The sequence below is a fragment of the Euprymna scolopes genome, chromosome 35 (assembly GCF_053919585.1).
Source record: "Euprymna scolopes isolate OS-2025 chromosome 35, ASM5391958v1, whole genome shotgun sequence".
NCBI lineage: Eukaryota > Metazoa > Mollusca > Cephalopoda > Sepiida > Sepiolidae > Euprymna > Euprymna scolopes.
This window is the reverse complement of record NC_136516.1, coordinates 25,638,913-25,663,098: the sequence shown is the minus strand read 5'-3', so window position 1 is coordinate 25,663,098 and position 24,186 is coordinate 25,638,913. Positions and strand designations below refer to the sequence as shown.

At 34.3% G+C, this 24,186-nt stretch overlaps 1 protein-coding gene across 1 annotated transcript in view; it reads left to right on the top strand.

Moving 5' to 3' along the window:
* LOC145259741 (uncharacterized) overlaps positions 1 to 24,186 on the top strand; it is a 119,355-nt gene that overhangs the window by 63,018 nt on the left and 32,151 nt on the right. The window contains exons 9-16 of the mRNA XM_080117441.1: positions 1,446 to 1,499; positions 2,392 to 2,439; positions 2,560 to 2,624; positions 3,606 to 3,686; positions 6,392 to 6,490; positions 12,445 to 12,917; positions 14,277 to 14,398; positions 18,793 to 18,876. Of these exons, the coding sequence (XP_079973567.1) occupies positions 1,446 to 1,499; positions 2,392 to 2,439; positions 2,560 to 2,624; positions 3,606 to 3,686; positions 6,392 to 6,490; positions 12,445 to 12,917; positions 14,277 to 14,398; positions 18,793 to 18,876 (1,026 nt within the window). The remainder of the gene's footprint in view (positions 1 to 1,445; positions 1,500 to 2,391; positions 2,440 to 2,559; positions 2,625 to 3,605; positions 3,687 to 6,391; positions 6,491 to 12,444; positions 12,918 to 14,276; positions 14,399 to 18,792; positions 18,877 to 24,186) is intronic.

Below are 24,186 nucleotides of genomic sequence, written 5' to 3'. Positions count from 1 at the left end.
GCAGCAAACTTCTGCACGTCAGTACAGTTAGGGAAGCAGGCACCTGGAATAGAATTCCAAAGTCTAGCGTTTCTGGGGAAGAAACCACTGGAGTAGAAAGATCTTTTACATCTAGGGATCTCTACTGTGTTGGGGGTGGGATTTAGCTGCCTGTCGGGTTTGGCGAGGGTGTTTACGTCGGGGGGGGGGGGCACAAGTATATGTATGTAGCTAATATTTTAAAATATAGGCCACTATTAAATAATTGGGATCCTTAAAAAAGAAGAAAAGAAAAAAGGGGAAGATAAAAGAGAAAGCGGAGAAAGAAGGGGAGGAGATGGAAACAGTAAATAGGAGATACAGAAAAACATCCTGTCCTGCCTTGATAGAGTTCAAAATAGACTTCATAGCCTCGTAGGAGATGTCCTTTTCTCCTCCTTGCAACCTCTATCTCACAGAAGAGATGTTGCGAGTTTGTCTCTGATGTATCGTTATTTTCATGGAAAGTGTTTGACTGAGCTTCAATCTATGGTTCCCCCTCGCCAAACTTTCACAAGAAACACTCGTCTAGCTGTAAACACTATCAATAATTCCCCCCACTCTTTATCTGTGCCTAAACCTAAATGTAGATTCCATGAACAAAGCTTCTTTCTTAGAACTGCACGCCTGTGCAATTGGCTTCCGTTTTCCTGCTTTCCGGCTGACTACAATATGGTTGTGTTCAAGTCTAAAGTAAATAAGTTCTTGATGAGCCGTTCCATATAAGTTATCAAATTTACCAAATTTTCATTACTAATGATTACTATATTGTCCAATTTCTACTGTACACTCTTTAATCCTTATCCTTGAGTGGCATCTGGGCCTTGATAATGTGGTGATGCCTATGTAAAAAAAAAAAAAAAAAAAAAAAAAAAAAAAAAAAAGAAATACATATACAAATAGATGAAAAAAAAGAGAAAAGTTTTTTACGTTTGTTTTTAGTGGTTAGGCTTTCCGCAAAATTTTTTTTTATTTTCCAAAATTTTGCAGATTTTTTGTCGGCCTTAGTGTAGATAGATTTTATGATTTACTCATTTTACAATTGGAGGTTGTCATCTGCTGTCTTGTTGATTGGTTGAGCACGTCATTAGCTTTCGGCTGTTTATGTAAACTGCCGAAATAGGCTGACAAAATCGGTCTTAGCATGGATCACAAAGTGTACTAGTACCAAAATTCTATTGAAGATAGGGAAAGATATTAAAATTAGTTATACTTGTCGGTGTTGCCAGGGAGCATTATTTACTTTCATTTTAAAAAAAAAATCTCCAAAGTTAAATTGGTAAATGCCAGCAATTAAAATGTCCGTCTTTTCGACAGATTTATGTTTCAGTTAATTTACATAAAAAACTCAACAAGTTTTATCGGTAACCTGAAAGCGACCGACCTGACATTTCACTTTTCATTTCTATGTTTTGTTTTCATTTCAGTTACGAGATGAAATTTTGGAAGATAACGAACAAAAGCAAGCAACTATTCAAAAAGTAAGTAAAAACTTTATAAGTTTTTCAAGTATGGATGTTTTGTTGTTTTGCATTGTGATTTTGCAATGCTTCCTCATTTTTTAAAATATTGAACAAAGTTTTGGCAATATTGACACTTCCGTTATATAACTATGGATTCATTTTGTAAATATTATTTAAAACACTACTGATAAACCAAAAATAATGTTTCGGAATTTTCGAGATAAGGATTTTATTTTCACCATGTTTCAGCCGATGTAAACTCCAACCTTCTTCAGATGCATCGTGTTTTAACTCGGGGATCTGCACAGAATTTCGAACGGAACCCTTTATTTAATCCACAGGCTTGTAGCTTGCTCTCGTTCCGTCAGCAGTGACACTTCCAAATTACTGAAGACTACTTCCTGACCATGAAATTCCATGCAGATTCCCAAGTTATTCATCTCCCTCCCATGGCAAGAAGATGTGACACAAGGGTTGGAAAATGATATTGAAAAGCCAGTGCCCCCTGAGAAGGAGCAGTCTGGCTTGCAAAAAATGCCTGAGCAGCCCCATTGACATTCTCTTGTAAGGGCACCTCAGCCAATTAGTAATAATTTAGCCCCTTCTCGAAGAGAGAAGGCAAAACCTGGGAGAATGAACCTCCTAGAACTGCACAGGACTTACAACATACAGTCAACAAGGGAAAAATCCGTTTAAGAAATGACGTAAACTTTGCCCATACTGATCCTGAGGAAAAAGCATCGTCCGAGGCATACTAATTCCTGAGTCTGACAGAAAAATATTCTAGTTTGAAGCACCTGACGAAGACTGAAGACGTTAAAGGCTGATACATTACATGCAAGATGAGAACAAATAATACAAAATTCATATAAATCAAATTAATTGTGTGTTTGTTCTATTCTGTTTTCAGTTGGTTACTCGATATGAAAAACTTGAAAAAGAAAGCAAAATTTTAAAAGTAAGTAATAGACCATTTTAATTTTGCGTTTGAAAATTTTTCCAATTTTTGTTGAATTTATTTAAAACTGAAAAATAAACCCAGCAAATATATTGTTTGAGATTTGTTTTTCGTTTCTAGGAATCGTTGTCCGTTGCTGAAGAACGATACTTTGAAGCTAATGCTGAGATATTATACGTTAAGAGGTACGCTTTTTTCATCAGACAATTTTTTGATTTTCTGTTTTTATGATTAAATTGCTTTGCTTGAAATTGGAGAAGTCTTTCTAGATTGAGGGTCCTGGATATGACCTTAAACTATATCTGATGGTGAGGCCCCAGCTTGCGGGCTTTGGGGAGTGTGGAGATATCCCTTAATTGCCATTGCTCCCAGGTCCACTCTGACCCGGAGTGGTAGTACCTATTAGGTTCCCAACTATGGGTTAAATAGAAACCGACTTGAAAAAAACAAAACAAATATAAAAAATTGTTCTTCAAAATCACTGGATTCGGCATTAAATAACCTGAAAAGGGTTGATATGCTGTAAAACAAAAACAACCAATCTAGATTGAGACAATTTAAATTTTTGTTCCAATCCAGAGTGCATCCTTCTGGGGAGCTGAATTTTCCTCACATTAAAAACTGTGCCTGACTCTTCTCTTGTGTGGACACGAGTAACATAATGACTGATGAATTCACATCTTGTTTCCGTCTGAGGAACACAACATTTCATTGAACACTTGAAGAAGGGAATCATGTCTGAAAAATTTCTGACAGACTATGCAGTTATAGTCAGCTAACTCGACTGCCCAACTTTTGGCATGGCTACATTAAAATCTGATTTTATTCTGCCTGTAAATAAATATCTAATATGACCCCCCCCCATACCACCACTTAAAATATATTGTTCTCTGCATCAAAAATACCTTGTGTCTTATTTTGCTCCTGCGGGAAGGCAAATAAATAGCAACTTTTTAAAAAAAGTTTTAAACTATTTGTACATAAAATTGTGTATTTTTACGTGTTTTTTTTTTTATTTGTGTGTGTGTAGAGAAAAATATGTAGACATTTTTATTCTGAAAAGTTAAAGTTTACAAGATAAAAGAAAGCTTATCAGTTTCCGTGTTCTAACAAGTTCAGTAGCAAAGTTGTGTGATTTAATGCGTTCACTTTGTTGTCTTTTGCAGAGAAAATGCGCGTCTTGATTTTGATAACAAGCGATTTATGCGGGAGAATGAAAACCTCCGTCAGAAAATTGGTACTTTCAAGTAAGCTGCTGATTTCTCTATGTTTGGCATAAAATCTACATGTAAAGTGTGGGACGATAAAATTGTTGCCCTAGAAAAGACGACATGATTCCATTGCTAATGAAAGCCGTTTTTTTTTTTTTGTAGATCATCTATTAGTTGACCAGTTGTGTACAAATCCCAACAGTAATAGGAACTTTTTATCATGTCTGAAAGTGATACAATATTCAATAAGTGAAATCAGAGATGTGCCACTATACAACTCCTGCTCTCTACCAATCCAAGTTATGACAAAAGGACCATTGCCAGCACCCTCAAAATGCATTGCTGGATTGTCACGAATGACAGGGATGTGCCCAGGGTAATGAAAACAAAGTTTCCAGCCACGCTTATGGTCTTTGGTATGGTTTCAAGTGAGGGCCACATCATGCCACCTAACATATTTGAAGTCGGCTTGAAAGTCAACACCAAAGTCTACTTTGATGTGCTGAAAAGTGTGGTGATCCCCTAGTGCAATCAGGTGGCCGTTGGCAGACCCTGGGTGTGGCAGCAGGACTTAACACCGGCCCACAAGTACAAAGAGACCCAGGCTTGGCTTTAGAAGGAGTGTTACAGCATTGTACCTTTTTTTCTCACTGGCCCTCCTCCTCTGACCTGGACCTGCTGGGCTACTTTGTTTGATCATACATCGAGAACATCACCAACATGACCTCCCACAATACCAAAGCCAGTCTGATCGCCGGCATCCGCCGAGTATTCGGCAACCTCCCACTGGCACTTGGTGAAAAGGCATACTCCCAGTTGCGGACCTGTATCGAGATGGTGATTGAGGCTGAAGGCGGTTACATTGAATAGATGTCAGCTCTACTACATAATCAAGTTACCTGAAATGATTTTTTCAATAAAAGTTTTAAAATAAAGTTGTAGTGTTGTTTTCTTTAGGGCGACACTTTTAGCGTTCCACCGTAAATTTCTTTGTTAACAAATCACAGCTTAAGAAGATAAAGGGGAAAAATATAAAGACTTTGGGAATGATGTGAAAATGTTGGGAGCTGCATCCGACTCTTGATTAAACACAGAATAAATGCTTATTGAATTCTTGTCCAGAATTCAACCAAATTAAAAAAAAAAGATGAAAAAATCTTTATGATGTACCCGTCATGAACCGAAAATGTCATATTCCAAAAATTATGTAAATCAATCAAGTATTCTTTTTTTTTGTAAGAAAATTAAAATTTTGTGATGAAGTGAATCTGCGTGTTTCGCTCGTCAATTTTTAATAAGTAAAGAAAGACAACTCAGTTTGAACTACCAAGATCAATATCAGCTTTGTAATGGCTACGATTTACTATTAATCTCTAAAATATGTAAAAACAAAATGATTTTATATATATATAAATAAAACTACTTGATCAATTTACTTAATTTTTGGAATATGACATGTGTATATCATAAAGATTTTTCTGTATTTTTTTATTTTTGATGTTAGTTTGAATTCAGGATACTGAGTGTTTATTATTTTGTTAAAGGACATTTGATTCATGTAATTTTTCTTTGGATACTTGACTTTGACCAAGGTCAAAATCATTTATGTTAGACTGTCTGAAGAACAAGTGTGAAGCATTGCCTGATGTTGACCTTCTTGGAGTCTGCAACACTTACAGCCACCTTCAATATTAAAACCAAATGGAGCAAAAGATTTTTTTTTTTGTTATAACAAAATTGTGACATGGCCATGTTGGATTTTTGGATATCTGGTTGATAAGGGTTTCAGAAACAGGAATAAGGCAGAGGCTTTTTTTTCTCTAACCCTAACCCGACCTATGTAACTTTAAGCTTTTCTGATTCTGATACTCCCAAAAGTTCTGATTTTTCCGATTCTGATTAATACTCCCAGCACTAATACTTTTTATTTATTGGTATTGAGCACTCTTGCATAGACCTTGTTAAATTCATTGCATGTTTTACCTTTAAATTATATAAGCCTGGGATAATATATATATATACTGTTCTACAAGTACTTTAATGGTGAATGCTCTGACAAACTACAAGCACTTGTACCCCCTCGACGTGAATACCCTCAACAAACCGACAAGCAGCTAAATCCCACTCCTTCACAGTGGAGCTCCATAGGTGTAAGAGAGCCTTCTACTCCAATAGTTTCTTCCCCAGAACTGCTAAACTTCGGAACTCGCTTCCGGGATTCTGCTTTCCCAACTGTACTGACATGCAGAGGTTCGGGTGTGGTGTGAACAGACATCTTGCTGCTAATCTCCCTTCATAATACCCCTGCAACTTATGTTCCTGATTGTAGCCCCCTACTTCAAAGAGGCACTGTGGATTGTTTGGGGTAAAAATTGAATAAAAAAAAATGTGTGTGTGTGTGTGAACAACACTCAAGATGAGAACAGTAGTCCAAATAACCCATCCTCTTTTCAAAAATTCAGAAACAAACTATCCATCTGTCTTGCTCTGTTTCTCCGAAGGACAACTCACACCCATTAAAGTTCAGAGAACCCTTCATGCTGTTTGTCAATGTTGCAAATTGTGCGTGTTAATAAACTTCTCATAAAAACTAAACATGAGTGCCGGAGTGATTCTATCCATGGATGAGCAAAGAACAGGCACATACTGGTCTATACACATCTCAGCAAGCGAAAACATTAACACCTATTTCTCCCCCCCCCCTCCTTGATTCTGTGTTAAATTTTTGTATTATATTTCAGATTTTATGGAGATGAGGATTCTGGAAGTCTTAACAATGCAAATGTAAATAATTCTGCGTCCAAATCTCTACGAAGCAGTCAAAGAAATCTCTCCAGCCAGTGAGTTTCACAGATCATTTTTTAAAAAGTTTTGATGTTTTTTTTTTTTTTTTATATTATTTTTCTATATATATATGCAAGGGCCATAGGGCAATATGCCCAAAATTGCATTGAAATTATAAATGTCAAAAATTAATTTTTGGAATAAATCACATATTTGTGCAAGAAAATATTTTTCTGTAATTTATTTTGATTTAAAGTTCAGTGTCTCTAAAACACACCTTATATATATATATAATATGTGTATATATTAAGTAATGTGATTTATAATTTAATTATAATTATATATATATATATATAATGTGTGTATATATATATGTGTGTGTGTATATATATATATATATATATATATATATATATATATATATATATATAGATAGATAGATGAGATAGATCAGCGGAAGAGAGCTTGATATTGAGAACTAAAACGGTTCCATAATATCAGGTTTGAAACCGACGGTACCAATGGCTTATTTTATCTAAACTTCTGAAAATAAAAATGTTGTGCTCTTATTTTTGGAAATCTTTTCCTTAAAATAGAGCACTCTGCTGGAATTCCCCCCCCTCCTCAATATATATATATATATATATATATATATATATATATATTTATTTGTTTTTGTTAGCGATACTTTCTTGAATGAATTCAAGTATTTATACGAAAGTGCATTTTTACCTAAATGCATGTAGGGAATAATTTTCCCATTGACCAATCTGGTACCTCCTTAATATTTAAAAAATAATATATATATATATATATATATATATATATATATATATATATATATATATATATATATATATAGTAGCAGGGAGACCCGACATTGCTAAGGATTGAATGAGAATCAACAAATGTTACACATGTCCAATACTTTTATTGTTATTGAAATCGGTGAAATCAACCATTTGTCAATCAAATCACGTGCTCTAGTCAGAAACCCATTTGAATTAGAAATACAAAATTTAACTATCATGGTTCAATGATGCTCCAAACAGAAACATTCATTTTGTCTTATCAAAGAGACTACTGTTGATTTTAGATGCTCGGCCCTTCAGCTTGTGTGGTAATGAAATGTCTCAAATACACTTGTGATGTTAGGCTGTATAAAAGTTTTAACTTTGGTCAAAATTAGACTGTTCCTTTTTTAATAAGATTTCTTTAATTAACGATGTTTTATACTTATCAGAGATATTTTGATACAAGGCGTATCTAAGAACACTCCTAGGCACAAAAGATAAATATGTTTCAAATTTAAAAAATATTGGCCCAGCCGTTTTGGAATCCACAGGGAATGAACTTACACATGCACACAGACAAAGTGGCATTTATATGTATATATATATTTTTTTTTCTGTAGAAATATATTTTCTTATTATGTATCAATCCTTATTTAAGAAGCTCAATCTAATTACAGAGCAATATAGAGAATAAATGACAAAGTTATATTCCAAAATTCATGATGTTGACCATCTTATAATTTATTGCTTTAATTCAGTTGACTTAGAATTGTATAAGTCAACTGAATTAACGCAATAAATTATAAGATGGTCAACATCACGAATTTTGGCATATAACTTTTTGTCATTTATTCTCTCTCTCTCTCTCTCTCTCTCTCTCTCTCTCTCTCTATATATATATATATATATATATATATATATATATATATATATATATTATATATATATATATATATATATGATAGTAGGTAGTAGTTTGCTTCAAGCATTGTTGGTAAAGGAATATATGGAAGTTTTAAAAGCCAAAAATAATGCGGAGAAAGACTGGTATCATGAAAGTAAAGAAAAGAAAAACAAACAAAAGTAGACGGGTGTGTTTGAGTAGAGAAATGTCTAACTGTTTATTTGTCTATCATTCCTCACCTCAATGTATAATTATTTTATAACCAAGTTGCTGGTATGTCGGTATATTTATATACTTTATATACACTGGACATACCAGCAACTTGGTTATAAAATAATTATACATTGAGGTGAGGAATGATAGACGAATAAACAGTTAGACATTTCTCTACTCAAACACACCCGTCTACTTTTGTTTGTTTTTCTTTTCTTTACTTTCATGATTCCGATTCTTTCTTCGCTTGTTTTTGGCTTTTAAAACTTCCATATATATATATATATATATACTCCTATAAATTCGTTTTTCTTTTTTGTGTGTATTGATATTTATATTAAAAACACTCTTTTCTATTTATTTAAAAAGAAAATACAATTTTCTTATATATGGCTTGTGGAATTGCATTCACTAGCAAAAGATCTAGCTAATTTGCATATTCTTTTAAACATTCATTTTAATTAATTCCCTATTAGTTTTTTTTCGTTTTCTTATGGGATGATCATCTTTAGTTTATTATTACGCGTAATTATATTCATGCAGATATTCTTCATGATTTATCCTTGCATAATATTTGCGTAAAAAGTTTACAGGGAACACAAAATTGTTTCTATATATATTTATGTATGCGTATGTATTTTTGTTTAATCTATCTATCTATCTATCTATGTAAAAAAAGTGAATGTGTCTGTCTGTTTGTGTGTCTGCGTACATTTTCCTACGCAATAACTCTGTCAATTTTACGTCTACAGACTCGAAATTTGATATACCGGGTACTGAGATTTGGGAAAATCTTTGTAATCGGTTTTCGGCCAGAAGTTTTGCTGTTATGGGGGTCAAAGTTCACCGATTTGACCTTTGAGAACTCTACCAAACTCCTCCGACAATTTTAGGTCAAGACACTTGAAATTTTAGATATATGCTCCTTGGACATGGATCTAACTTAATAAATTGAGTTGAGCCCAAAACAATAAATGTTAAGGGGTCATAATAAGGGCAAAGTTTAAAAAAATTAACCGCTTTTTTTGTTTTTTTTTGTTTGTTTTTTTGAACTCAGCATTCACCTCCAAACACCCGGGCAACGCCGGGCACCCATGCTAGTATATATATATAAAATTTTATTTTTGAACTTATTTTGAACACTTTTTTTGAACATTTTTTAAATTCCATCTTCTCCACTTTCAGATTATTGTTTTATTTCTAAATGTATTTCCATATTCTCTGTTTGCTATTTCTGCCTCCTCTCCTTCTTTCTCCACTATCTTCCCTATTTTTTCTCTTTCTTTTATTATTGGCTCTTCTTTATTGTTCCCCATTATTTCATAGTGGTCTATAATTTTTTTGTGTACTATTACCTACATATATACTTTTTTTTTTTTTTTTTAACCCTTACCTACGTATATATATACTACCCCTTCGATTTACCCTTATATGTTGTACCTACTTTTAATTATTATTATTTACCATTTTATCCTATTTCTTCATTCTCATTTCATATCTAAATGTCATTATTAGGGCTGTGACAACAGCATATTCTTTCATTGTTTTGCCTCTTGAGTATATATCTGACACAGTTAGACAACCGAGAACCACATCAGTCTCTATAAAAGCATATGATATCAACGGATACACACTTGAGAGTCAAAATAATGAAAAGAATATGCTGTTGTCACAGCCCTAGTCATTATGCCATTTTTGCAGTTTGTATGATTCTGGCCTTTCTCCTCTTCTGATGAGAAGTATTTAACTTCGAAATGCCATGGCTTTCCTTAATTTTCCCCTTAACTTTTCCTTATTGTTCTGATGATATAATAAAGCTTTATATAATTTTTATTCCTCATCTTTCATTTTAATAATATATATATAAAACAGTAATCTACAAACATGCATGTTTCAAGGTCCTACGTCTCGTCAGCATGGTTTGACTGTTTTAGGATTCAAACCTCAGACCATATGTATTATGGTCGAGTGCATTAACCGTTATGCCATTGTTGCCACATCTGGGCAGGAGCTGCTAGAAAAGACTTGTCATACCTTGATAGAGTTCAAAATAGACTTTGTAGTCTCGTAGATGTCCTTTTCTCTTCCCCGCAACCTCTATCTCGCAGAAGAGATGTTGCGAGTTTGTCTCTTAGAGCTGCACACCTGTGGAACTCTGTTCCGTTTTCCTGCTTTCCAGCTGACTACAATATGGTTGTCTTCAAGTCTAACGTAAACAAGTTCTTGATGAGCCGTTCCACTTGTTTACAGATTTACCGAATTTCCATTACTAACGATTACTATATTGTCCAATTTCTACTGTACACTCTTTAACCTCTATCCTCGAGTGGTCGCTTGGCCTTGATAAGTGGTGATGCCTATGTAAAAAAAAAAAGTCCTAGATCACTTTACATGTTGTTTTATCGCTTTTAAACTTGATTATTAGTAAAATAAGTAAATAAATAATGTTTGTTTACGTCAAGAAAAATATAGCCGATTTTCTAAGGAAAAAGATTTTCCATGATCTTTAAAGTTGAAGATGCTATTAAGCATATTATCGTTTAAAAGCCAACAAACAATCTACATAAGTTTAAAAGCGATAAAAATAACACGTAAAGTGATCTAGAACTTTGTAGCATAACGGTTAACGTACCCAACCATAGTATATATGGTCTGAGGTTCGAATCCTAGAACAGTCAAACTTTGCTGATGAGAGGTAATGCCTCGAAACACATGTATTCATAGATTGCTGTTTTATAAGTAAAATAATAAATATTTGTTTATTTGTTTACGTCCAAAAATGTATGGGCAATTTTCAAAGACGTTATTAACCATATTACCGTTTAAAAAAATCAACAAAAAATCGAGATATATATAACTAGTGGGGTTATATGATTTATATATATTATTATAGAGTCGTGATTTCAAAAGTAAAAAAAAAAAGTATTTGGGTGCCATCAGCTAGAATCGAAACTGAAAGCAAAATTGTAGCATTCAAAGCTGGTGATGTTACCACTTTATAAACGTGACACGCATATGAACTGATTAAAAATAAACTAAGATCAATGTACAAAATGTATAACAATTTTTTAAAAAATTTGACCCATTAAAAGCTATTTTAATCAGCTAAGGATTCATAAAAGGGTGGTCCGTAAAAAGTCCCATCATTTGAGGCCTCGTTCTGTGACTTTTAGTTTCGGAGGAGATAGAGTTTGAAAATATGGAGACAGACAGACAGACAGACAGACAGACAAATGAACAGAGTGCTCGATTGATTTATTTAATGGAATCATACAAATAATTGAATCGTGAATATCTAAGATTTCGATGATTGCTCATCAACCTCTTTCTCTTTTTCTGTCTCCCCCTTCTCCTTTCTCTCTCTTTTCCTCCCCATTTTCTCCTTTCACTATTACCCCTTCCACCCCCCTCCTGGCTTTTCTACTCTCACTTCCTCCTCTCCCCTCTTTTTGTCCTCTCTTTCTTTCCCTATCTTCTTTCTGTTCCTGTTCCCTCTTTTCTTCTATTTTCTCCCATTTCTCCCTTTTTCACTCTGCTTGCTCTTCCTTCCCCCTTTTACCCTCTCATCCTCATCTTTCTTTCTGCACTCCTTTTTCTTTCCCGTCCTTTTTGTGTTTTTCTTATTCTCTCTCTTTCCTTTCCTTTTCCCTTTTCTCTTTTCCTTTCCCCCTTTTTCTCCATCTTTCATTCTCATCCCTTCTTCAACCTCTCTCCCCATCATTTCTCCCCCTCTCCTCTTTCTTTCCCCTTCTTCCCTTCTCTTCACTTACCTCTGTCCTTCTCTCTTTCCTCTTTTTTTCCTACTTACCTCTTTCTCCGTTTCTCTGCTCCTCTCTCTCTTTCCCTCTACCTTTTCTTTCCCCCTCTCCTTTATCTTCCTTACTCTCATCTCTTATCTTCCCGGCCTTATTCTTCCTCTTTCCTCTTCTCTTATCTTTCCTCTCCTCCTCCACTTCTGTTCTCTTCTCTTTTCTCCTTTTTTCTCATTCCCTCTTTTTCTTCCTCTCATAGATTTTTTTAATACTGATCTTATATATTTCATGTAAATCCAATGTGTTTTTCTTTGCATCGCAATATTTTCTCATTCTTTCTGTTTTAGAACGCGACTTGACGCCGAATGTGATTTAATGAAAGAAGTTTCAGGGAAGGAAATATTGGAAGCATTTGAAAACCAATTCACATCACCCATCATGGCTGCTGAAAGAGAACTCCGCAAGTTGCGATCATCTTCAAAGAAGTTTAGTGGCAAATCCACCAACTCTGTAACGGATATCGACCATCTTCCTGAGGGCATTTTCATTGATCTTCCGTTGTCGGTAACGAGCAGGCCGAAGGCTAAAACAAATCAAAGACAATTAACGAAAGATGTTAAATCGAAAAGCAATTCAAGTATGGGCCACCATGTTGCGATGGAGACGTCCAAATTAAGCGGCAAAAGCAAGGTTCCATTTCAAACGAAAGAAGTGAACACTTCCGCTCGATGTGATATCAGGTTGAACGATGTTTCAAACTCTTTAGCCAAAGATCATCAGCAGCCAACATCTTTGCAGCAAGATAAATCCAACAATGCAGGTGAAAATTCTTTTAAAAAATGTCATTATTCAATTTATTTCTTCATCATCTTTGTCATCCTCTACATTTGGTTCTTGTATTTAATCTTCAATTTTATGTCCAGTCATTACAAATCGTGCTACCACAATTTAGTGAAATCATTATCCTTGCGCCACAACCGCTAGTAAGACATGCTGCAAGAACTCTTTCGTTTAATAAAGTTTGTGCTTTTACTACAATCAATCATCTGAAAGCTTGCAATCGAAATAATGCCAACAACCCCAAAAGACTCCATTGACGATGGAGCAAACATAGGTGTGAATTCTTCACTTTTCTGCAAAATTTTTTTTTTTTTTTGAAAACCCAGAAAAGCAGATTTTTCTGTTTAAATCATTAAAGTTGTTTTTATTGGTTGAACTCCATGTTTTACATTTGAAAAATTTGATTTCTACTGATGATATTCGTCCATCGCTTGCAAAGATGACTGTGATCATGCAATTATTTTTGTGGGTTCGAAGATGGCTTGTTAGAGTGATTCACGCTCGGAAGTATTCCTCGCATGTTAGACACCTGTAGGATGATTCTGTATCAGAGATGCTGACTGCTCTGTCTTTTCTAATGTCACATTTTCTCTTTCGTTCTTCATTGTGTGCGGATTCAGCAATTGTTGCCCCTTTGTGAGTTGCGGCATGCCAGGAACATCTGTCTCGTATTAGTTGTTCCCCTACATTAGAATACAAACCAAACTGTTTAAGGGAGACCTTCAGATTGTTCTTGAACTGTTTCCACTTTCCTGCGGGTATTTTTCATTTCTACTAAATCAATAACGCCTTACCTCCTTATTTTTTTAATTGCTATTTGGCTGGATTTTATTTCTCTTTTTCTCTCGTTCGCTCTATCGTGTTTTCTCTTTTCCTCTTTTAAACTCTTCCTCTCTTCTCTGGCCTTTATTTTCCCACTTATGACAGTTCTCTCTTAAAACTGAAAATGTTAATTTACTGCAAAGGCTACAATTTCAAACGATTCATAATGGGGGTAAGGGAGTTAGATGACTTCTGTTTTATCAAAGAATGACTTCCTGCCTCCTTCCGCCCTCATATGCACACTCAGTATTTTTTTCTTAATTTAAACTGATTGGAATTATTGTTTTCACTCTGCCCTCCACACATGCACGCACGCGTAAGGGAGGGGGTAAGTTGTGAAATCCATTTTGATTTCAGTTTTTTATGTCATTGATCCCTGAACAAAAATAAGTCCATCCGCAAAAACGAATATATTTTTTTGATCTCTACGTTTCTCGCAACAAACATTGGTTCAATTTGCTGATTGAAAATTTCTACTTTCAGAAGTTTATCAGAATTTCCATTTTCACCGTTTCAGGTTCTTCGGACAAAGGCGTGGAATCAAAACCGAGTCAAATGTCTTTCCAGCCACAAATTGAAGATCTTTATTCTTCTTTAACCAAAGTTCAAAACCAATTGGAATCTTCTTCAATTTCTAAGGTATTATTTCTTTCTGTCTTCAAGCTTTAAAAAATGATTGCATTTTGATGTTTCAAATAAGTAGTGACCAACTATATAAATCTTGATTAAAAATTGTAATTAATGATAATCCAGTTCAATATTTTGATAGATTTAGTCCCAGAAATAGCCAAAGTAGTTTTTTAAAGCCGCAAAAGACAATGTAAAACGGCAAATAAAACTAAACATGCACTTGATTTGTATCGGCTATCATTCTGGACAGATTGAGCCGGCTTCTTTCTAAGCATGAACTGCATTTTAAACCATAGCAGTCCAGTTTCGACAATCCTGAGCCAGGTTACAGGAAATGGGCAGCTACTCCTGATTCCAACATTGTAGACCAGGGTTTCCCAACTGAGTCAATACTGCCCACCAGGGGGTTGGATGTTATGAGACTTCAGGCGGCCTATAGCCAAGTTCATCGTATAGGAAGTTCCTGAGATTCTTTAGCGGTGGTGAAAGACTGTGAGCTTCTAGTAACATCACTAGGTGTTTCTCATTTTCTTGTGGATTCACAATTCATGCAGAAATTGATTGCATCACAATTATGTTTTAATTGGAAAAATTAATTCAAAAATCATAGCATGCGATGTTGACAAAACTTTTTAAGTGTTTCCTGAATCTGATTGATTTCTGATTCACATTTTTAACAAGTCTTTCGAATTGGTCCTGGGAATCAAAACCAAATAGATGTAGCGAAACGTGGTGATCTAAATTTTTTTTAATTAAATATGGAACCAAATATTTCAAAACTTGTTGCTGATCATCAATAACAATCTGAACATTGGTGATTCCTGTGATTATTATTCTGATTTTTATTGGTTATTGATTACTGTATTAGCAATGATTTGATACATTAATTGACCCACTTGTTTTATAGTTGTTACTCTTCCCATTTGATCAACAGTGTAGAAGTTTGTTGAATAAACTTTATGAATATTTAATTATTTATTTTATCATTGTGTACCACCACTACTACTAGTAACATTATTATGTAAGATGCGTGTGGGGAGGGGATGGTAGTAAGAATATATCAAACAGGCTACACCAGGGTTTTCCAATAGGGTCCGTACTGTACCCATCGTGTTATGAGACTTCAGGTGGGCGATGGCTAAATTTATTGTATAGGGGGTCCCTGAGAAACTTTAGGAAACGGTGACAGACTGAGAGTCAGCATATTGATTGGTAAGTCTTGCGATTATTATTCCGATTTTTATTGATTATTGTATAAGATATATTAATTGACCCACTTGATTTGTAGTTACGGTTCTCACGTGGTCGACAGTGTCGAATTTTGTTGAATAAACTTCATGAATATTCATTAATTATGTACTACCACCACTGGTAAACATTATTATGTAAGGATGCATGTAGGGAGGGGGTGGTAATAAGTATCTGAGTATTCTAGGGAGTGTTTGCCGAAAAAGTTTGGGAAGTCCTGCTTGTCGGCTCAATAGTACCACCAGGTTGTCCTTGTTGTCGTGAAGGTTTTCAGTTGTCCACTGACACTTTGTGCCAGCTAGGCAAAGAGTGTGGGGATAGGACCCTGCTTGCTAATGAGCTCTCCCTCTAGTCGACAAGCCGCGTGTCTAAATCACCAGAGATGTCGTTGAAGAAGGATGGATAGTAGTGGGCGTAGGTTTAGTCTCTGTTGAAGAGTAGAGATTGAAACACAATTGCCATGGCAACAGCGCAGAATGCAGTGAAGACAGTTGTTGTTGAAAAACTAAACATTCAAAGGGTTTGGTTAGAGTTGGGGTTAAAAAATATTTTAATTCTTCCAAAAAACGAAAGCAAAAGTTGAAAAAAACATTTAAAAGAAATAATGAAAGAAAAGAAGTTTTCAAATTGTAAACAGTATCAGCCATTTCCAGGACTCAAGATTCTTTGGCAAAGTATTAAAATAAACATTCTTTACAAGAAGTAAATCTTGTCATGATGTCCATAAATAATGAGTCAGTCCTGGAAATAGCTGAAGCAGTTTACAAAAAAGAAATGTAAAATATCAAATGACAATAAACATACAAAGTGTTCAGGTTTGCTTAAAAAATGTTTTCTCCCCTTCAAAAATAAAAGTTGGGAAAACTTCTTAAAAAAATAATGAATGACTATAAAGGAAGGTGGCTTTCAAATTGTAACCAGCTTCAGCCATTTCAAAGATTGGCTTGGGATTCTCTGTGAAAGTATTCAAATAAACATTTGTTACAAGAACCGGATTTTGTTATAACGTTCATAAATTGTGAGTCTTACACCTTTAAGATTTCACTGATATTGGTTTATTTAGAATTTAACTTACCATCATCATTCTTAAAATTAGTACAATAAAAAAAAAACTTGCAGAACTCGTGGAAATTCCATGGTAGTTGAAAATTTAAAAAGTACATTATAAATAAAATGAATAAAAAATAAGATAAAACAAATAACAACAAATTTAAAAACAATTCTTAATTTTTTAACCTTTTAAAGCTAAAAAGAATTAGGTACTTGTACAGTTTAATCAAGACATTAAAAACTGAAAATATCGAATAAAGATTATATTGTACGTATCCGTTTTGAACTGAAGATCTCCGAAAAAAAATTTCACTTAATTTGATCGAGTAGTTTTTTTTTTTTTACTGCGGAAAAACACGTTTTTATGAGAGCGCGTTGAAGGCAGACATCTTGGATGTTTTACAAATTTTTGTTTGAATTTTAGAAACGCCACGGGGAGATAACTCCAGTTAAAGCGCCGACACTCCCTCCTCATTTTTAATACTAGTTTTTCTTCCTAAAAAGCAAACCTTTTGCTCGGTATCATAACAAATTGTGTTTTTGCTGTAAAAAAATAAAACTACTTGATGAAATTAAGTGAAATTTTTTTTCCGGAGAACTTCATTCCGTAACGGATACGTACAATTTAAACTTTTTTTTCAATATTTTCATTTTTTAATGTCTTGATTAAACTGTACAAGTACCAAGAATTAATTTAAAAAATTTAAATTTCTTTCAATGAATAATTTTTGTATAAATCATAAAGGAACAGATGTCAATTCACTTGAATGAATTTTTTTTAATTTTAAAAAGAATCTGTAATAAAAAAAACTTACAGTCTCCTCGCAACATGACTGTTTTTAAATTTTAAAATAAAACAGCCAATTTGAATCCGTGAACAGAAAGCCATATTTTTTTGCTTTGAAAATTTTTGGAGAGAAAATGGTTTTAATGATTTTTAACTGAAAAAGAGCGACTATGAAGGGAGGTAATTCGTTTCTCATTAATTGGTATTTGCGATTATGGTTTTTTTTTGTGACACCAACGTCGGACAAGTAAATTAATATTTAGATATTACAGTTCTGAATTTTTGAGATTAGGCATGATTATATTATTTGGATTTAGTAGACTAATGTTTTCATCTTGAGTGCTATCTGCACAACGTTTAATTCAGAGTTAAAACGACATAATACTTGATATTTTTATTGATTTTATAATTTTTTGTAAATTTATTTGCAACTTAACCTAAATACGAAACCTCAGAAGTGTAGAGTTAAAGTACCGCCCTTTTCCTTTACCAAATATGGCGACTTATAGAGCTGAAGAAGGTCGACGGTTATAATCATCGTGTTTGCTTTAAATGCATCTTTTAACATGTGTTCCACTAGTTTTGGGTTGAAGTTTTGAATATTTTTGTTATTGTCGGACTGTCTTTCATGTTAAGAATGTACACGGACATGACAGAAGTAAATAGACACAAAAATAATTCATGTTTAAAGTTGAAATATCAAATTTTTATACTAATTGATATTTTTAATCTTTTGAATATCATCGTATTATCTAACATCATTTAAGCATGACCCCCGCTAAAGAGGAATTAGAATTCTTAGGGGAGCCATATTTAGTGTTAATTTGAAGGTGGTCTTAGTGAAAATTACTGCAAATCTTGGGATTCCGCTTTTCACTGTTAGTTGAGTGATTGTCTAATTCATCAGCAAGGGAAAATAATCGATATTATTTCACTGTCGAAAAGGACTTTTCGTTATTTCAAAAAAATCTTTTTTAATGAATCACCATTTATCTCTTCTTATATATAAAAGTCATTTTGTGTGTGAGTTTGTTCCCTATGAACTCCAAAACAGCTGACCTGATTTTTTATGAAATTTCATACAAATGTACTTTATGTGCTTGGGAGTGTTCTTAAATAGGTTTTGTATCAAAATACATCTAATAAGTATTGATATTTACAATAAATCTAGTTAAAGCAGGAACAGTTCGATTTTTTACCAAAGTTAACATTCTTATACAGCCTAACAACTTTTTTAATGTTGTTTATTTGTCATTCATGAACCAATGTACTGAGCCAAATTAATTCAGTTTGATTTTTATTTTTGAATTTTCTTCAGACTCAGCAGAAATTTCAAGTGACCCTTGAGACAATAAAAAAACTGGAAAATCGCTACGATGGACTTCAAGCGGAAAAAGTCCAGGTAATTTCTCAGCTGAACTAGTTTCTCTTTTTATTTCTTTAAATAAGTTCATTTGAATTCATGTCAATGTTTTCTATATGGATCAGATTGCGGACTTTGATTTCAACTGACAGTGCTCCTTCGTTATAAGAGCAAAATTTTAAAATGAGAATATTAAAATTTAAGTAAAACGAATGCTATCTACTTAATTGGCATGTCACAGTAATGAACATATCCAAAAATTATAAAAACGTTAAGGTAAAAAAAAATGGATGAAACAATTTTTAGAGACAATAAATGAACATTGAGTTTTGCAAAATAAGAAACTGGAGAATTTGACTCATAACAAGGGAGGTAATAATTGACTGAAATCTTAAGCCAATTTAGCAAAACTCAATTTTTGCTAACTCTCTTTAAAAAAAGTTTTCATTAATAATTAATTTTCTATCTGATCGTTTTTTTGTCATTTTTAGATGTATTCATTACTGCTGTTATGTGATAACCGGGCAATGCCGGTTAGAAAATTATTATTCAGAATCGGGTTTATATATCCATCTATCTGTTTAATATCTATTTTTTCTCTAGTTGACAGAATGACAATAGTTGAATCGTGGGAAACGATAGTTCAGTGAGCACTTCAGATGCAGAAGGGTTGAAGGGTCAACATTGTGACGTATGTCAAACTGAATGACCCGGTCGGGTGCACTGAAGCTAGATAGATAGGGGACCGGATCTGACGTATCAGCGGTTCCGGTTTTGAGAAATTTAGTTAATTTTAGTTGAGTTGATTGCTAGAGACGAAAGAGACAAGATGTGAGAATCAAGGCCTCCTCAAGAGGAAAGGGGGGGTGACGGTTCCTAGATGGAACCATAGAAAAGAGCAAGCTGAAGTTCGCCATTCGCTCAAGTCTCCTATGAAGAAACACCTGTGGAGTGAATAAAAATACATATAAAAATCCAACCATAGTCTTGATTTAGCAGAATCAGTGGTTAAGGGTAGGGTTAGGGTTATAACGATGGGGTTAATGAGACGGACTGAAAATCTGGGTGTGCCAAGTTTAAATCCCGTTTCACAAAAACACTTTCATGAAACCAATACCTGACCGTGTGTTTAACCCCCTAAACCAATTTAAAAAGACATAATATGACAACAGTTTTAGGCCAATGTGAACAAAGAAGAAAGAAATTTGTGCTTTTGGTTTAGATTTTTTTGAAATGTCGTCATTAATTTTGTTTATACTGTCGATCGAAGATGACGATGGCAAAGTGGTTAACAATATGAACTGAAAACTTGGATGTGCTGAGTTCAAATCCAATTCATTCTGCAGCGGTTTCTAAATGCTTATGTTTGAATGAGTATTCTGCATCCATTTTAAAAACAAGATATGACGACAGTATTAGGTGGACATGAACAAATAAGAGATGAACCTTTTTGAAATTGTCGTCTTTAGTTTTGTCACAGTGTTGTTTGTGGTGCAATATTTTTGGCATAATGAAAGCGTATGATCATAAAGATTTATAACCATGGTGATAAGATCAAACCAATCAGATACAAGAATAACATTTTATTTTTACAGAATCTTTCTGAATTTTTTGTCTTGATACAACAAGAGCATTACACTTTGTGAAAAATCTTCTCTAATTGGATTTATGCTATTATTATTATTTTATTATTTTTTTTTTGCTTGGAACAACTGTAACATTTTTCTGTTCAGAGAATGGCTCGACACTTAAGATTTTTAGACAATAATTGACATCTTACTATGCCACAAAAGTATGCAACTATATCCCCCCCCCCGACTGACAGTCTTTGACCCCCAAACACACATATCATGGTTGTTGTTCTTCTTATAGGTTGTGTAAAATTTCTAGTATTGGTAATCGCTAGGCATTTTTTTAAATGAAAATCACTCTAAACAATGTGTGCGGCCACTTGATGTAAGGAGTTAAACAAAACAAATTTAAAAAATACTTCAAGATCAAAATGTTATATATTCGGGGGTGTCATAAAGGAGATTTTGTCAAGGAGATTCGTGTACGTGATCGTCTAGTTTCTAATGGTTTTATTTTTGATGTCTTCGTGGGTGTGTGTTTGTGTGCATGCATTTCTTAACATACCTTTATTCATGTGTCGTCGGTTGTTCCTCTGGTTTTCATTGTCTCTTGGAGGGGAGCTGGCCTGTTGGATGAAGAATTCACTCCAAGATGACAATTAAGGTTTTTATGTTTTTATTCACCTTCCAAAGGTCGACACAGAATGGAGGTGAACCTTGCTTGTTTGATGATACACGTCAGCGTCCTCCCCAGCCCAGGGGGGGGGGACAGCTGAAAAGCCGTCTGTCTTATTCAACACCCGAAACCGAACTGCTCAGAAAGAATCAGCTAACCTCATCACATGATACCACGTCATCTGGTCAGCTGACCCTTCTTTTGCAAACGTGTCCACTGTCCACGTTATTCACCTCTCTCTCTCTCTCTCTCTCTCTCCCTCTCTCTTTCTCTATTCTCTAATAGAGACACACAGAGAGAAAATAGAAAGAGTAAGAAAGCCAGAGAGGGGGGAGAGATGCTCTTTAACATTCCTCCACCCCTTTTTTATCAAAATGTATGGCAAGCCATACATTTTTAATAACTAACTAACTAAAAAAAATAATTATGTCCGAAGTACATCTTTATTTTTTCACTTTCCGGACTCACCCCTTTTCCAAGAAAGATCAGGCACCAGTACTCTTCTACAACACTATCAACCCTTCTGCTGCTTCTCAAAAGTCCCTTCTAGACATTAACTTGCTTCCAATATACATCTTGTCTAGGCGGTCGCATTGTTGGATATTTTCCACTGACTCTGCTCTTTATTTGGACCACTTGGCCAAACAAATGGAGACTCCATTTTCGATCACTTTTTCGAAATGGGGCCAGCATATCGCAATTACGACCAGAACGTCGGATGCTCCATGTTGGTGGTAGCTTTATCGCATGGGGACTCGAACCCCAGACCCTCAGATTAAAAGTCTGATGCTCTACCGACCCAACCATCCCACTCGCGTTCTCGACTTTCAGCATAGGCCTAAGTCCCAGTTTTTTTTTTCCTTTACTGTAATGCCCTGACGTCTTTCTCTGAGTGGTCCTATTACTGGAGCTTTGTTCTATTCAATCTACTACTTCGGGACTTCACAAAGCTCTTCTACTAACTCCCTTGGTTGGTCTAAGTCAAGATACGCCTTCACACTGATTCACTCGGAGCCTGTTTGAGTTCCTGGAACCCGACAAGATACGGAATCATCACTCCCTAACTAATGCGCCATCGATTTCTAACTAAGTAGTTTTCCCTTTGTGATTTTTCCGCATTCCCAGCAAGTCCCAAGATTCCAACCCAGATATCCCTCACACATTCCTCTAAAAAAATAAAAAAAATAATAAGGCTCTATCTTGTCCCTTACGTAATCTGCATCTTTCCCTTTCTTCTATCTCCCCGTGATTAGGCTTGGTACCGACTGTCCAGTCGCTCCGTACCCTGAGGAATTATCGCGACCTCGCACGCCAGACTTTTGTTGGACAAGACTTATTGCCGTTGCTTGGGCCTACGTGGCATCTTCCAACTCACTGGAACCACTAGTATTGTTTTAACAGGGTACTCATTACTCTAAAATAGTATTTCCCCTGCCAAATTTTCTAATTTGTGACAATACCGTGGCTTATAAAAAAAAAATAAAACAACAGAAAAAACTGCTTTCTACAGCCTAATCGCCTTGTAATTCTCATGAAAAAAAATGCAACTACGCGCTAAACGTCCCTAAAATATAACTAAACCAACCAAATCTATTCCAAAATAATTTAATTTAATAATACCAATTAAATTCACCCAGCATGGTTTTTTTTTTAATTTTGGTACCTTTAATTCACAATATGGTAACATTTTATTTTCCTAAGTACTTGCATACATATTTCATTCATCTTCTCTTGAGCGATTCGTAACATAATGGCCACGTCAGCCATTGCACCCCCTCTGCCCCTTACACCATGTCAGAGGGCATTTCATTTGCTCCCTGAAGTTGATTACAACTAGATCCGCTCACGCTGGACAGAATACATTCCGTTCACTGCTATGTCAGAAAAAACTTTCTTTTTTTTTTTCCAAAGTCGGTAAGCGCAACCTGCCTTGAAGACACATAGCTTCACGGAAAACATCGGATTTCCACACATGAAGTACTCAAACTTGCTCCATGTTGATTCTACTCGAAATCAACAGAAATCACGATAAAAAAAAATAAAATTCGAATCATTTCCCGAGAATAATGAAATTAATAACTACCCATGTAATTCAACACCTCTCCAAAATTCTAACATGCTTGCCACAGAAATTAAATTCCATTCACGCCCCACTTTTTTCTTTCATTTCTTCATATAGTTTATTTAACCCTATATTTATCCTTTTTTTTTTTTTTTTTTTTTTACCTTACTTATGTGGTCAAAACGTCACTCATGTCGATTAGAACATTTATTCTACTTTTCGAAAATTGAAATTAATACCGACTGAACCTTTGACTCTTCCGAAACTTTTTTTTTTTTTTAAAATCATTTATTACACTGTTTAAATCTTATTTCTTTCTCCCTATTTTATTATTACTATTTAATTAATTAAAAACACATTTTTTCTTTTATTAATCCTTCTTTCCATAGACCCCACAAGCAAGATTCCACCTCCCCATTCTGCGAAAAAAAAATACATGTCACAGAGTAAGAAAATCCTGCACAATACCATTTTAGAACACATCAATTACATAAAGAAAATAAATGAAAAAAATACAAAAATATCCTATAAGCATTCAGAAAGTCCCATCTTAGCAATAAATAAAATCCAAACAACAAAATTTTGTCCACGTCAGCAAAAAAAAATTCCTACGAAAAAAATCGCACAATCAGCGAAAAAGAAAAAAAAAAATCATTTTACAGGACATGATCTTTGTCTTTTCATCAACCGTTCATATTGTTTTTTCACTAAAAGCACATGAAGTTTCGCAGTTCAAAATTGCAACAAAAATTATTATTAACAACAAATCTTTCGTGATTGACATGTTTTTTTTTTTTTTTTTTAGTAAGGTGACAGGCTCATTTCTGACACACACGTTGTAGCTAACAAGTCATATGTTCTATTTTCTTTTTCTTTTTCTTTCTTTCTGTCCTTCTGTTTTACACTTGCTGTTTAATTCAAAATTAACAATATTTTATCAGTTTGTCTTTCGTTATAGCTGTTTTTTTTCCCAAGTTATTCTACTGTTTTTCTCACAGAATTTTTTTTTCTTTTCTTTTCTTTTCTTTTTTTTTTTCTTT